Source organism: Lutra lutra, chromosome 3 (assembly GCF_902655055.1).
Source record: "Lutra lutra chromosome 3, mLutLut1.2, whole genome shotgun sequence".
NCBI lineage: Eukaryota > Metazoa > Chordata > Mammalia > Carnivora > Mustelidae > Lutra > Lutra lutra.
Window position 1 is genome coordinate 130,206,527 of NC_062280.1, and position 16,594 is coordinate 130,223,120.

The window sequence follows — 16,594 nt, forward strand, 5'->3', positions numbered from 1 at the left end:
CTATGTTCCTCCTTGCAAAATGTAAAGAATGAATGTACTTCATTTTCTGGAAGCCAGTGAGTAGGGTGCAATGAAGTGGAGATTCAATGTTTTAAGTCGAGCAAAATTTAATAAAAACAGAAGATTTTAAAGGCAGTCTTTGAGAAGAAGCCAAGGAGATTCTAGGCTTTGGAGATATCTTGTCCTGGGTACCTGTGCTGTCCCTGTTCCTCTAGGCTTTAGAGCAGGCCTCAAACTTAAGAGTGGAGTGAAGGTGGGATATTGGGTTTCCTTTGGGCTCATCTTACCAAATCTTAGGAGAGTAGTTTGAGGGATGTATTCTTAAGTTCCCAACTGACTCCAGTGCTAAGGCAGATGCTTCATTTGGGGAGGTTAGACTTGGAAGACCGACAGTTAGATATGTTTCCATTAACTCACGCCAGAGGGCAAGTTCATATTCTGAATTCATGGGGGTTGGCCTCATTAATTTAAGACTAAAAATATTATCTCTTCTAAACAGAATTTCACAGTTATCTGCTTTCAGAGGTAAAGTCCATTTGGTTAGGAAAATCCTGGTTTAAAATTGCATCGTTTCTAATTGGCCCCTGTTGGACTTTCTCTCCTCTGATGGAAGTGCGGACGTTCTAATTTGAGATCCACTATGATTATGGCCCTCCCTTAACTTCCACTTCATGTGATTCTCCAAACCTAGGTATTTTTAATCTTCCCCACAAGCGGTCAATCTATGGCATTGGACCATGTTGCCGATCCGCAGTGCCTTCTTGTTTCTTTTTTAGACGAAGGCACACTGAGCCCCAGGTAAGCGCCTGGCTTCGCGCTAAGCACTCCATGTGTGCAATAGCAGTTCACTCCCCAACAACTGCAGGAGGCAGACGTCACTATTATTTTTCCCTCTTTAGGTGAGGAAACAGGCTTACAGAGGCCATGGAATCCGCTCAAGATCAGACCGCGAATCCTTGCTTGAACTAGGAACTGAACCCAGATCCAGAAAACAGTGAAGTTCTTGCTTTTGTGCAATGCACGCTGCATCTACGACTTTCAGAAAAAGCACAGCCTCCCCGAGCTAAAGAAAAATATGTCTGAAAGATTCTTCCTCTGATAAATCAAGGATCTGAAGACTTCATAACTCCCTTGTCAAATTATTAACATCAATCACAGAACATGGTAATTTATTTAAATGACTGATCATTGAGCACAGCCAGCTATAAACAAGAAATGGGTTCTGCTACGCCGATGGCTGCAGGGAAACTCAGAGCATCATGTATCTGTGTGTGGGCAGAGCAAAGCCAGTCTCAACCCCCTGTGCAAGAAAGAAGTCAACAGAGCCTTAGGGTTCTGCTTTCGTTGAAGTAAGAGATTCTGACAAGCCACCATGGGCTTGGACACTCCTCCATCAAACAAGCTCCTTGCTTCTCTTCATTTACGTTCCCCCCTACAAATTCCACTTTATTTAAGACATGCAGCCTTTCCAAATAATAATCAACTATACAGAGTGCTTAACAATTTTCCAAGATCTTGACACCAGCCTTAGCTTAGCAACTGCCGTTTTTCCTAGAATCCACCATCATCAGCAAGCTCAAACATTTAAAACAAAAGACTGATATCGACATTATCAAACAAAGCCCAAACATTTTAAAGGGATACGTTTATGAAGTGTGTGTTCCTTTCACTTTTCAAGTCTTTCCAGACCAGGCTGTGCCAGGTAAGGCAACAGGAGAGCACAGGGCTCATCTTTTCTTTATCAGATTATCTGGTCACAACCTCAGGCTGCTTTCCTCCCCCTCACACTCCGACAATCTGCTGTGATCGCAGCAAGCTCTTCTAGGCCTCTAGCTCGCCAGCTACAACAGGGTAACCTGCCTCAAAGGCTGACTATCCATGTGAAATATCAGTCTTAGGCAGGAAGCCCAATTTATATTGGAAATTCGTAACTCTGAAAGCATAGGATTTATGACACTCAAAGTTGTCAAAGTCCCTGAGTCTATAGCACAATATCTTTCACTTTAAAAGGTTTTATTCTGGTCATGATTACGGAAAATTACTCACTAAGGGTGAAACAATATTTATTACCTAAGTAAAAATGCAAAGCAAAATTTTTGACAACTAAGAAGGAAAGAAAAATACGAGGGAAAACCAGAGTTTGAAATGACCCTGATTAATTATATAGATTCACTCCTAGCCATCAACTACATAAAAGGGAAACATAAAATGAAACTCAGAGCTAGCTGACTTTGTCCATTTGAGAACCAGTTAAAAGTAAGACAAAAACCACAGAGTGGTTCATTATTCACATATCGTCGAGGAGTGATATTTATTATTCAAGAAAGACGAAGCAAATATGGTGATGCTTTGTGTCCGACTGAGGATAAAGAGCTAGATCTTGCTTTGTGTGGGTCCTGTGTTCAGATCCGTCCAGCCATCCTTATTAGGTATACCCCGATACTGCTAAGCTCCCTAGAATTGGGCATCCTTCCATTCGAACTGATCTCACATCGATTCTTCTTTTCCTTGATAATATTACTCAAAGTAGGAGCTAATATGATTTTCATTTGATAAATGAAGAAACTGAGGCACCAGGAAGTTAAATAAAATCATCCACAGTGACCAGATTAGGATAGAGGTGTCCCAGCTCCCAGGCCTCCTGTCTTCTGGTTCCCGGAGGTTACTGTATAGGTCAAGTTTCTCTTTCTACTGGCAACATCACTATTCCACTTGAGACTCACCCTGTTCCTGAGATAAATCTTCATTTATCCCTGCAGAGGCCTTACAGCTGCATGTAATTTGTGTGTCAGGTTGTTTTATCTCCATGGGTTAGTCCACTTATGCTGGAGAAACAGCACTATCTATGCCATGGATTGTCCTTTGGAAACCCAGTGATTTGAGAAAACCTCAAACCATATGCAACCCAGCACCAAAAAGTTAATATTTTCTCCTTAAAAAATTCCCTCCCCTGAGCATTCATACAACACTGTCAGTTCATCAATCTCTTTATGTAAATAGCAGTCATGCAGCAAGGGAGGAGGTCTGTTTATTATTTTTGATCCTGTTTTGCTTCTGGCAAAATTTCACAAACAGCAGAAGTTGGCAGAACATCGATATTTTCTTCTGACTGGCTACTGTTCTCTAGGTACAAGTGCAGAGCACAACTGCAACTATTCTGCTCGACGGGCCTCGGCTGGGACCGAGGTCACATTGCAACATCTGGGGTGGGGGCGGAATCTCCGCACAGGACTTCTCTCCGGAAACAGAAACCCTGGTTTAATACTCGCTTTCCTTCCCCTACAGAACTGCTGGATTTGAGATTTAGGTTCCAGAGAAGAAGACAAGTTTGACATAACTGCCAGCTTGCTTCTTGTCTGCAAAGCCTCCCTGTTAAGGTTATAGGGGTCACTGAGCTACGTGGGCCCTAAGAGCTCTGAGAAAACTTGTGGGAGCATGAGCATCCTGCCGCCAGCACTTTCTAGGAAGAAAAGCAGCATTTTGCAGGTCTGGGAGTAGGGAAAATGACTTTACCCTGGGGGTGGAGGAATCTGTCCTTTCCCCCTGTTACGCATATTCCTACCTAACCAAGCTAGATTCCTTGCCAAAGGCTGGAATGCTGCTGCCTTGACATTTACTTTGGACACAGCATTCCTGATAAGGTAGTTAGTATATAGAACGGTTGTTCCCAGTTGCTGCTGGTCTTGGAGGTACAGTGAAATCCTCCAACAACCTGAAGGGTGGGTGAGGAAGAGAGGCCAACCAGGCCTAAAATGATGGAAAAAACCAAAAGGAGAACCTTCTTTGGTTCCAAGTAGACCATGACTACCTGTAATTATGAGGGTGATGGGGTTGCACAGTGGTGAATAATGTGGGCTCCTAGGTCATACAGACTTGAGTTCAAAGCCCACCTCTGCCACCTACTTGCTGGGAGACATTGGGAAGGTTATTTAACTCTGTAAGCCTCTGTTTACTCATCTGGAAGATAAACATAGTAACACCTTGAGCTTCAGGCCTTGCCATATTTATTTTCCAGAGGAGTAAACTAAACTCTCGGGTCTTCATGAAAATGAAATCAAACACCAATATATGTAGTGTTGAAAATGGTCCCTGTTGTGTAATAGCGAACCCTCAAGAGAAGTAGCTATAGGTACAGGGTTGCTATTTTTAAAATGTTGTAAATAGGGGTGCCTGGGTGGCTCAATTAGTTAAGCATCAGCCTTCAGCTCAGGTCATGGTCCCAGGATCCTGGGATTGAGCCCCATGTCAGGGAGCCTGCTTTTCCCTCTTCTTCAGCCTGTCCTCCTGCTTGTGTGCTCTCTCTCTCATATAAATAAATAAAATCCTTTAAAAAAAAATGTACATGTTTCAAAACCTAAAACGTGTGTTGTAAAATTTATAAAAAGTCCAATCACCATCCCCAGACCCAAAGCCTTTATCCAAATGCACAGAAGTGCTAGTAAACTATGTTGACAACTTGCCTCTCCGTGACCAACCCCGACTCTCACTTTTCTTTTCACTTGGGTGAGTCAGTGGAAATGTTCTCCCTGGGCCCAGGGGCAGGACTCCCAGACCCCCATGCACAGCTGTATGGATTCATGCAGCCTGCAGGAGGCATGACTGACAGTTAATGAGCTGAAAAGAGCCTGTCTCAACGCCGCTGTGTCATTCCTGCATTCTGGAACAAAGCAGTAAGCTTCACAGAACACAAGCTGCCAGTGTCTGGGGTCAGCTCTGCTAGAGTAACCATAGGTGGGAGGAGGAGACGAAGTTGACAGGAGAAACTTCAAGTGAACCGGGAACTGGAAAGCCTTCATCAGAAACTGAATTGCAAGCTAGAGGTGAGGAAGTACACGTCCTCTCAGCGGAGGAGGGAAAAGGAAAACCTGGCCTCTGAAACTAGTTAATGTGTAACAAATGCATTGCTCGCCCCCACGTTTCCTTATTCCATCAAGTGAGTCTCTGCTACTCTAGCCACTCAGGTAAATATGCTGTTCCATGCCAACAACCCCAAGCAAAAATCTGTGTTCAAAGGAAGGACTCAGGAAAACAAGACTGGAAACATTTCAGAGTAGGGAAACTTGCATATACATTCATCAGGTGTCCTAAAGATTGTAGGTGGCAAAGCTTGCTAATGGAAGATCATAATACCATTTTGACACAAGGGTTCAAAAAGAGAACGCATCTGGAATTGCCCCACAAATCGTCCTACACCATACAAATCAAGGAGTTACTATTAGAAGAGTTTGCAGGGTTTCCAGGATGTCAGATGCGATATTTTATCATACCAAATCAGTCTTTTATGAAGTTTGAGATTAACATTTAAGTTATGCTGTATAAAGCGTATACTAACTGATATTTCTATCTTTGTGGAGGGGCCTCCTACATGGAGTTTCCTAAGACTAGATATATTCCATACATAAATAAATCAAAAAGAATCATGTTGATTTAATCCATTCAACTCTGTAAGAACACATTTCAGCAAAGGCTAATGATCACATACAAATGCAGCCTTTTCTAGCTGAAGAATTCAACAAAGATGAAGATTATTCCTCAATTAAAAGGAATGAAGTCCTAGAGGAAATGGGCAATGGAATTTTCTTAAATAATATGTTTGAATTAATTTGGGAAAGGGTGCTGAGCGTTTACATTGCTAACTGGGTATTAAAAAGTTCATCTACACGGTCACGGTACAGCATCTCTTTTTTAACTCTTCCACACAAAGACCGTTTAATACGGGAAAATTTCTACAAAATTTCACAACAATCTCGAAGTTAACTTACCGGTTTAGAAAATCACAACAATTCGGGAGGGCGATTCAGATATCACGGTTCACCCATCAGGCACAGAGATCTAACTTGACTACTGGTTGATGATGCTTGTCTCAGGCCTTGCTCTCAGCCCCAGCTGGTCACCTCCCTGGCCTTTTCCACTCTGGTTTATTTCTGATGAGACAGACCCCTTCCTCCAGCTCTGCTGCCGGCCCTCAGCTTTAGAGTTTCCTACCCAGTGGCTCCAGGAGCCAGAAACGCTTCCGGTCCAGAATGGCCTCTTTTAATTTGCCAGGAGGTGGGGATCGACCAGCATTGCTGTTTAACTATGAGCTGAAACTTGGCCTAAACCCATCATTTCAGGTCAGCACCAGGCAACTGAAAGTAACTTCTGTACATTCATTACTTAGTAGACGGATGTGACTAAATAAATGAAGAAAAGGAAGCCATCTTTGGGAAAGGAGATACATTTCCTTAGAGTTTAAGATAAAAGGAAAAAAAAAAAAACCACCCCAAAACCAAAAACCAAACCAAAACAACAACAGAAATAAAAACTCCTTTGTTTTACATTTTGTGAGGCTTTTTGAGGACACCAAAATGTGGCCATATGTATGCCTGCCTTAGTAAACTTGGTATAAAGTGTATAGTTTGTTCTTCATTTGATAATGGAGTTCCTTGAAGGGCTATATATACATGGATGTTTGTTTAGTATACATCTTCTTTCTTATAACGAACACTTAATATGTGCCAGGCACTGCACTGTGTTTCATTATATTACTGCATTTAATCTTGCAGTAACTCTGAGGTAGTAACAGCAGGTGGGACAGAGTACTAACGGGGAGGATGAGGATGTATGGGGAAGGGGTGTTAGCGGAACCTCCTATTCAAAAGCCATCCATGGTTGAAGTGAAGGTGATATGCTTACTAAGAGCTTGCTTTATACAACACGTGCCTTTACAAAGGTCCCAAACAGTAAGGCTTTGCAATGGATTTCATTCTCTGTTTTGGAAAATTCATGGAGGAGGACATGTCTTGTGTCCTTCAAAGCATCTTCAAGAGATTTAAATTCCTCTATTAAGAACTCTAGTCTTATGTAGGGGGGAATGGTTGGAAACATTATCACTGGAACTGTGAGTCTCCCTTATTTCTTTTAGTGACTTTAAACATTACAAATAATACTGGGGTAGTAAAACTCTCAGAGAAAAATATGATTTTAGGACTACTGTACTTTTTCCTAGTGTGTCATTTGGAGAATACCAGTGAACCATGGATGTGAATTGCTGCTGTTCACGGACAGACGCTGAGTACTAGACCCAGGTTCTGCCATCCGTATGCGTGATTTTTTTTTTTAAAGATTTTACTTATTTATTTGATAGACAGAGATTAGAAGTAGTTAGAGAGGCAGGCAGAGAGAGAGGAGGAAGCAGGTTCCCCGCTGAGCAGAGAGCCCAATGTGAGGCTCGATCCCAGGACCCTGAGACCATGACCCGAGCTGAAGGCAGAGGCTTTAACCCACTGAGACACCCAGGTGCCCCGTATGTGTGATTTTTAAAATTAGCTAGGAAGAGGAGACTTGGAATGCAGAAGAGAAGGCCTTCTTTAGTTCAAAATACTGACAGGTAAATCAGTTACTTGGGATTGCCTAGTTTCATTACAATCTCTACTCTTTTCCTCTACACTGTTGACCCTTGAATTTTATCAGAGTGTTAGAGAGGCAAGGCAGTGCAGATTACTGGTATTTTAGTCAGCTCTGCCTCTGTCAGACACTTAAAATTGTCAGGATTCCTACACCTTGTGAGGGAAATTATTTGAGAGTCTACCCAGACTTTTATTGATTTCCTTCTTCTTCTTCTTCTTTTTTTTTTTAAACAGCATTAGCGTGCTCTGTAATTTTCAAATATTTTGCAACTGGTCCCTTTAAATTCCTTTAGATTCTAAATTTAAGAGAGAGAGAGAGAGAGAGAGGTCAGGTCTTTTCAAACAACAGTATACAGATTGTCATGGTAATCTGTGAGCCTGTCCTGCCCTAGACTGCACGTTCTATCGTGATTGCTATGGTCTTGGGTAGCTTTACAACCTAGGGGTGCAGGCTAGACAGCAAGGCCAATTACCCATACATTCTGTTGTAACTTTATTTTACATTTTGTGGATTCTCTCCAAAAGTATCATTCATAATGCAAATGTTAACATGCTCTCTCTTTGACAGCACAAGGAAAAAATACCTTAAGAACATATTTGCAGGCTTCCTGAGAAACTTCTAAGCGGCTTATTCAACTAATTGAAACCAACTTGACCATTTAAAATGACCTAGTACCTATTAATTCACTTTACTCTGTCATACTGACAGAGACTTCACAGTAACCAAAAATACATTTGGACCATGAAGTCAGAAATGGACTTGGAGGCACAGTTATCAGTGTCTGAGTCTCAGAGAGTCCACAGCCCACGTCACCGATAGCCCAGGAGAATCTGGGCTGAAGAGTTTCCTGCTCCTTTCCTTTGGGACAGTGACTCCACTTCTCAGCAGTAACGGAATATCCTGAATCAGCTGTCATAATAGCAGACCCCTTTGGAATTTGCCCAGGGCTTCAGCTTTATCCTGGGTTAGACAAATCCATAGTCAAAAAACCATAATTTCTTCCTTCTGGCCCACCAGAACCTATCTTGTAGAGTTATTTGAAGACCGACTGCATTCTTGTTAGAATTATTAACTCGGCCCATACACCTAGTTCTTTGGTTTTCTGCTGGCAAAAGCACAGGGGCCACCTAATCAGGTTAGAATCTTGTCTTGGTTGTTAATTTTTATAAAGAGATGTCCATCCTGTCTTTTCCCAGTTGATTTTTAGAATATATGGAGCTGGTCTTATTTGAAAACAAAAAGTACTTGCAATTTACTCTCCAAAATATAACCTCACACTATTTATTGCCCAATCTGTGCAAGAAATATAGTCAAAGAGAATGATCTGAATGAAGCCCAGGCCCTGAACCCTCCTAAATCAGTTTTTCCTAAATGTGTTCCCCAGGAAAAGTGGTTTTATAAGATGTCACTTCTTGGTATCCGGTGAAAATTGGTTTTATGATGAAATATACCAGTCTAAACAAAGTTAAATGACTTTCTGCAGATCTCTCCGAGACTTTCCTAAGCGTGAATTTCCAAAAAGGGAAAGAGGATATAGCATTTCCAAACTTACTTGACCACAGAAACATTTTCCCCCCGAACATCTAACAGGACTAGTCTTCTGTGAAGCCAACTGAGAAACTGTTTCTAGATAGTCTCCATACTATTTAGAGATTAAGCCAGGGAACAGAGTGCTCACCTGAACCTCCTTGTTCTGAGCCACTCACCCCAGGCCCATATAGTTTTATTGAATTATCATTTGTTGTTATGCCTCTGGTTCGCTGTGGATACTATAGGAAACTTGCAATTCAATTTACCATAGGAATGTTTAATTCGTCTACTACATCTCGTAGCTTTCCCTTTATGAGATTTGTATGAGAAACTGCTCCTCATATATCAAGTTCCTGGGAGGAAATTCTCCCAAACATCAGGTCCCAGGAAAAGCTGTGTTAGTAGGCTTTTACCATGGACATGACAAATCTTTCCTGATCATACTCTCCTCTTGGCTTACATCAGGGAAGCTCGGGCTAAATGTATAGCCCACTTTTAGTAATTATTCAGTGCCTTATGTTTCATATTTTTCTGTAATATCTCTCCCTACCTTTATCGTATTAATTAACCTATATTTTTCTTTACATTAGATTTATCTTTTTATAACCTTCATTGAGTCGAATATTCTTTTATCCAACTACTTCAAACCCTTTAGATAATGCATGAGAATGTAAATGAAAATATGTTGTCTTTACCCACACCAAAATCATATTCAGACTGCCCCTGAGGAGACAGAACATGATTTTCTCATGATCCTTCATTCAAATGCCATCTATGCATTTCACGGTCTCCCATTGTCCTGTATCTTCTTCCTTAGACTTGCCAGTGGGTGCTCAAACCTCAGGAAACGCAGAGACGAGATGCAGCCTCATGAGTGACCTGCCTCCATTAAATCCCAACAGATATACTGCCTTTTGTATGAAGGTTTACCAGAACCCACTCACCATTTTCTCTCTAAGTTTGCTTGAATCACCAACTGGTGTCGCTTAGACTTAGAAGACTCAGAAGCACTGCCTATGATTAGGTGACTAAGGGAATAAGGAACCTTGCTTTGTAGGAGTTGACCACGGTCCAGAATTTACATAGAATTAAAGCGCTGACTTTGGGGAAAAGATGAGAAAAACATGAATCTCTCTTCACTTAAAGTAATATCACAAAATCCAAATTTGGCAACTGCCTGCATCTGGGGTGTGTGTTTATAAAATCAGAGCTAATAAAAGCAGTGACGTGCAGCTTTGGATGTCTCAATTTAGTTAACGCTAAACGCTCAGCTCTTATGTGTGTACAAGCATATCACTCTTTGCTAATTTCTCTCCAGTATTTATTTCTGAACTGCTCACATTTTTAATATTTTCATATGTGATAACTTTAAAAATGTTACTCAAAGTTCACTGACTTAATTCACTGAACAGATTTTCCTGTAACTTTCAGTTACACAGTATCCTTTGTGGACAGGCCCCTTGGGTCACCAGCAGGGAAAAGAAAGAGGGCTCTGATTCACAAACTGTGAATTTCCGACAGTTGTCACTTTTTAAAGAAAGAACTTGAGCAATACGGGACTGATGCGTTCTCCCCATTTTCGTGTTCCATCTGTCTTTCTGTCAGTGCATCCATGCTCCGTTTCTGAAAGTAGTTGGGCAAGAAAGTACTGGACACAGAGAAAGGGCAATTCCCAAAGAATAAATGATTGTTTAATTTCCGTGGACGCTCTCCAGTTGATGGGGGGCCCACCCACCAGGATGAGCAAGGCCACCACTCAGGTCGGGCAAATTCCCAAGATGCCATTTGACCTGATGGAGTAATGAGAGAGCCAGCACATCACCCATGGCCCAATTCCATTCACTGGGAACGTAGGAAGGCAGTTTATTCTACTATAGTTAAGTTCAGCTCAGGTGCCATCTTTAAAAAGAGTCTCAGATTAAAACTCGATGAAAATGCAAATCCGACTTTCCCTAATTTCTCTAGTTGCAAAAATTTTCCACATTCTGTATTTTCTATCAAGAGCAGAAGTCTTTTTTTGTGACAGTAGGTGTGTCACACACGCACACACACACTCACACAGACGGACATGCTCGGATCCTTTACGGTCCCCACAATAAGCTGGGTATTGCAATAACTCCATTTCACAGGCCTGGATTCCGGCGAAAGAAAGGTTTTTACAAGTTGCTTCATAATTATGGGTGATAATGACATTTACATAGTCCACAAGACTGGACATCTTAACATTCCTATTAAATTGATAATAAGAGCATTAAACAGGTATCAAAGAAACATGTCCAAGTAGATATGAATGACATAATAAGAAAAATGTAAGTAAGAATTGTCTCTCTTTCTTAAAAGAGCACCTGTGATCATGAATCCTAGAATTTTAGAGATGATGGGAACTTCTCGTTTATTTAACCCAAACCCTTTATTTTATGGAAGAAGGAAAGAACACCCAGAGAAGTTGTGACTTGCCCCGAGCACACAATTAATTAGTGACAGCTGTAGAACTAAAATCTGATTTTCGCCTTACCTTGAAATCCTTGACCAGTTGTAGAAAAATTATAAGCCACTGGTTTATTCCACATTAGAAAGTTGCTCTATTTCCTTTTTCAGCTTCTATTACTTTAGGTTTAAGTTTCTCTGCTTTGCACCCTCTTGTTCAAGGAGTTACTGACTCAACCACAGAGAGGACTTGAGGACCAGAAAAAAACCTGAGAAATCACAGACTGACCATTTCATTTTCTCATCAGGGAGCGAAGGCCCAGTGAGGTTCTGAAGTTTGCCACAGTAAAAGCATGCGAGAGTGTCTACTAAGAGCCTATACCCCGGTCTCCTTTTTTTCTGATTCGGTGAACTTGACTGTAATGGTGTCCATATCATGCCGTTTTAAGCATTTAAAATAATTTTTTTAAAAATGTTTCAATAGGAAGACAAGTTCTTTCACAAAGCAAATAATCACATTCACGTATTTGCTTAGATTTAGTCCGAACAGCATGTGTGTGAGTAGATAGGCTTTCCACATGGTGCACACGTAGGCAACACACCATAGCCACCAAATAATGACATGAGATCCCAGTTCTCCCTTCCTGTGGCCTAACATGCTCTTCTTCCTCCTCCCCAGCATCCTCCCTCCTGTCCATTCCCAAGCGCCTGCTAGTGAGGGTCATAAAGACCATTATTATTTCCATTCTCTCCATACAACAATTTCCCCATTGATTCAGTGAGATTGTGGGGTAGCGATTATGGGCAGTATGACTTATGATAAACTTTCACTTTGGAAAACAACACGCTATTTTCAAATTCTCTTTTAAATGGACTCTAAACTCCAGGACTATAAAAAAGGCTAGAGAAATGATGCATGTTGTTTTGGAGCATGCCATAAGATGAGCAAGTTTAGATTCATCCTGGGTTTGAGCAACTAATTCTGATCCTATGCATCATCAAAGATTCCTTTATTTCTCCTCTTTGTTTTTCCTTCTCCTGAGTGTATCCGCCATTGAATCATGTCCATGCCATTCAATGATTAGCTCACTGTAATGAGGTCAGTGGGGAGCAACTTACTCTTGTTTGCACTCTTCCCAACAGCCAGGAGAGATTATGATCATAAGTAATGCCCCAAATTATATTAATACAATGCTAAATTTTCCTTGAAAGACTGACAGTAATGTAAAGAATTTTGCTGATACTGCTGTCATTTCGATACTGATATGTGAATTATAAAAAATAATGGTGTGATTAATTTAATACACACTTGATAAGCTTTCATTGAATGATTAGTAAAATAACTTCACATCATGCACTCCTGGACACTAAATGTTCAAAGAAAGTAAAACACACAGTGCTTTGCTTCCATCAGCGAAATAAAACCTGACTGGAAACCGTGAGTGATTAATTCTGATTCTGTCAAATGGCTCATTGTAGCATCCTAAGTAGAAAAGACTGAAATGTGTTTGGCATATGACAGACTCCAAAATCAATGACAGGTCTAACACTTTAACACTCATTATAAAAACCAAACACAGTTTAGTGTATCAAAGAGCATGGGCTTCAGAGTTATATTCAAACACCAGCTCTTACTACGTAACCTGAGAGAAGTTACTTGACTCTACGTGCCTCTGTTTTCTCACCCTTAAAATGGGTATAATAATAGTTCGTACTCCTGGGATCTTCTTTTTTTTAAAAGAGTAAAATAAATTGAAATATATATATATATGTGGCTCTTGGAGCAGTGCTTGAAACATTATAAATGCTCAATGAATATTCTCTACAATGAGTGTGAAGCAATCTAATAACACAGTAAACCCAATAAAATCGTTTTGCTTCTGCTTTCATATGGCTTACTATACTACTGTATGATATCAACAAATGATGAGTTCCCAATCACTGGACTGTTGGAATTCCTTCAAGTCTCCCCATGATCTTCATTATCACTCTTAATTTCTGGCCATTCATTGACTTCAGACATCCCATTGCTCAACACAGAAAGGTGACAATTTTCACATTTTCCATGCAGGCAAATGAAACATAGACTCAGAATATACTTTCAATGATCATGCATGTGTTCATAATTTCAAATCCTCAATAGGAATATAACCTTCATCCCAAAAGAATATCCAGAATTTTAATGAAATCAATTATTATAAACACATTTAAGAAGATCCACAAAGCAATTTCAAACTCTTTCTATATGCAGTGTTTCCAACATGATACACTTAGTATGCATGCCAAGGAACATTTACCAAGTATAGATTACAAAACATCATCAAACAGTTGTCAAGCCCCTATGTCCATAGTGATGATGGTATCTGGTAAAGTACCATTGTCAGAAATCTCTAGAGCTAAAATGAAGCTGGTTTTTATTCTAAGCCTAAGGTATTTTTAAATCAAGCCACAGGGAAATAATTACTTTTGTTTCTATTCAATCAAGACCTGCACACAGAGTTTATGGAATGACATAATATCCTTCCTGAAATCAGACTGGTATGTAGGACCAGTATCCTTCACACATAACCAGTTCCTGAACCTTTACAAACAAATCCTAATTTCCAAGGAAACAATCTCATCAACTCCTACTCGCTGAGAATACATATTGTTCCTTTTGAAAACATTACAATAAGATTTTCACGATTACAAACCCCAACTTCCCTTCTAAAATTCAATATAATCTTAAATTCATTTATTTAAATGGAAATTGTATTTGTATAATGGCTCTAGAAATTCCTGGTAAATTCTGTATCACCAATATAACAATTTAGTTATTTGTTTGTTTGTTTTAGTCGGGGAGGAGGGTGGCCGTAAACTTTGTAAACTTATTGTAATCATGTGGGTATTATGTGGGTGTCTTTTAAATGAGGACCAGTTAGGGGCTTCCTAGGAATGTTCATTTTCAAGCTTCTACAGACCTACTCTAAGATAAGGAACATGTTTGGACTATTTTGGGAGAATGATGAGTTTTAGTGACATCCAGACTGTTGATCTAATTTACTTTTACTTACTAACTTTTTCTTGCAGAGAATAAAAAGGAACATCTAGCAGCTTATAACCAGTATCCTCTTCTCTCTGCCTCAGGAAACTGGTCCTTCTAAGCACAGGTCATAAGCTTTGTTTTGAACTTAACAGACACCTATATCCTTGACCAGAAAAACAACATCAACAAATCAGAGGCAACTACTGACCTAAACACACAAGCAGAGGATGCGATCCTGGTTGTCAGCCCAATGGCCTGAAGAAGAGATTTCTAACTTTCCCTTGTCACTAAGAGTGTTCTGAAGAATCTGGGCAGGGCTCAAGTCAGTCCCCTTCTATCCCCCAATTAAATACACAAATGTCCAAGTTTTAAATGTTAAAGTGTGAGCAACCTGCAGAAAAGTTCCTAAAATACACACTGAGTAAACCTGTCTGGTTTATTGCGATGGCACGCGCAAATTCTGGAAACAGATGATACCCGGTCCTACCGTGAAGTTTTCTGTGCACTTTATGTTGAAGTATGTGGCAGCGAAGTGCTGTCACTGCTTAAATCTGCTGCCTGAAGTTCTAAAAGTTACATGCAGCGTGGCATAGAAAGCCAATGTATTGTAAAGTGAAAACAACAAGGTAAAAACAACAACAACAACAAAACTGGGTTAAGCACGAAATAGAGACAAAAATCAGAATTAGCAACAGCCTGCCACTACCGGCCACTCACCTTGCTGAATTTTAGTCACTAGCTGATGGCGTGCTAGAATCCGGCTCATCCTGTAAGGAGAGCGTCTCGCAGTCTGATCAAATCGCAAGTACATCTCCTGGCCCTCAGGTGTCATGGAATTGAGATAGTAGCAGCCTGAAGCTGGGGTCCTGGGGCCCTGACTGAACATCTCGGCAGATTTTCCTTTTGCCACCTCACTCTGCCCTGTGGCTGTTTCCGTCTGTCTCCAGTCTCAGTCAAAGAGCAAGGCACCCAGCCCAGCAGCGCTGCACCGACCAGGCAATTTTTAAAAAGAAAAAGGAGTGCCAAGAGCCACAACTCAAGAATTCCAACCCCCCGGCCTTCACGTGACCCCGGGCAGCCAATCCGAGGGAGAGAGGAGGACGGGCGCGTACAGAGTCAGCCCCAAGCCCCGAAGCCAGGCAGTTCCAGCCCCTAAGATCCCCCCGCGGTGCCGAAGGCAAAGGCAAGCATCTGAGATGCGGCAGAGCTGACCAAGCGCTGAGAAGCAGCACTCCCTGAAAGAGTTAAAAAGAGAAGGGTAAAAGAAAAGGCAATAGAATTAAAAGTCAGTCCTGGGCATAGATTTCCTTTCCGGCTGTTAAAAGTTAGAAAAAGCACATTTGCATTCTCCAAGGCAGCTGCCTGCCAGGTTAAAAAAAAAAAAAAATGGGTGTGATAAACGTCTTAAATGAAAAACTACTTTAAAAAAGCATAAACACCTGAGTATGTTGCCACCCTGCATTACAAAGAAATGAATCAAATAAAGCTCTTCCAAGGAAAAATAAACTTTCAAGTGCTTTAACACCCAGAGTACAAACACTACAGATTCCTGACCTGCAGTGGGGAAGCTGAGAGCTCTTACAGATGACTGGGAGAGGCAAAGGGCAGAAGCAAACATATTGTGAAGTACCTGTTCCCCTGTAATCTTTCTACTTTCCCAATTTTTAATCACCAAGAGACGAAATGGTTATGAAGTACCTTTCCCATTTAAGACACTGCCCGGAATCACTGTAAAGACTCAACTTCATGCAAAGGTACTGCGGCCAACTGCTAAGATCAGTAGAGAAGTTATACAAAAGCTTAAGGCTTTCACAAACTTTATGTAAAAGGTGCCTCAAAAAACACACAGAGATAATGTTGGGGGAAGCAGTGTTATTTTCGACTCTGGTGATCACAGCAGAACTCATAGAGAATATATTCTGGTGGGCTTTAAAAAAATGGGTGGGACTGTGACAACCAGAAGCAGAGGAGGGCTTTGAGGGAGGGTCTATGCCCCCCACGTGTGGCGATCAGGAACCAGAATGCATGTTTAAGGAAACTGTGAATAATTCAATTTGGCCCTATTTGAGTATCCATATGGGAATAATTAGAATTTTCCCCCCAATTTTTCCTCCTTAATATTATTTGATGTGAAGAGAAAAAGTCCATAGAAAACATTATTGAATTCTGAGCCTGGGGCTCAATGAATGAAGTTCTTTGAAAAAGAAGCATACGGCCAAGCTG

The 16,594-nt window shown here is 40.9% G+C and overlaps 1 protein-coding gene across 1 annotated transcript in view; it reads right to left on the minus strand.

Moving 5' to 3' along the window:
* The window catches only part of STARD13 (StAR related lipid transfer domain containing 13), a 181,241-nt gene extending 165,864 nt beyond the window's left edge, over nucleotides 1-15,377 (minus strand). The window contains 1 exon segment of the mRNA XM_047723128.1: nucleotides 15,089-15,377. Within this exon segment, the coding sequence (XP_047579084.1) occupies nucleotides 15,089-15,257 (169 nt within the window). The 5' untranslated portion in view covers nucleotides 15,258-15,377.
* Between the last annotated feature and the right edge of the window lie 1,217 nt (nucleotides 15,378-16,594).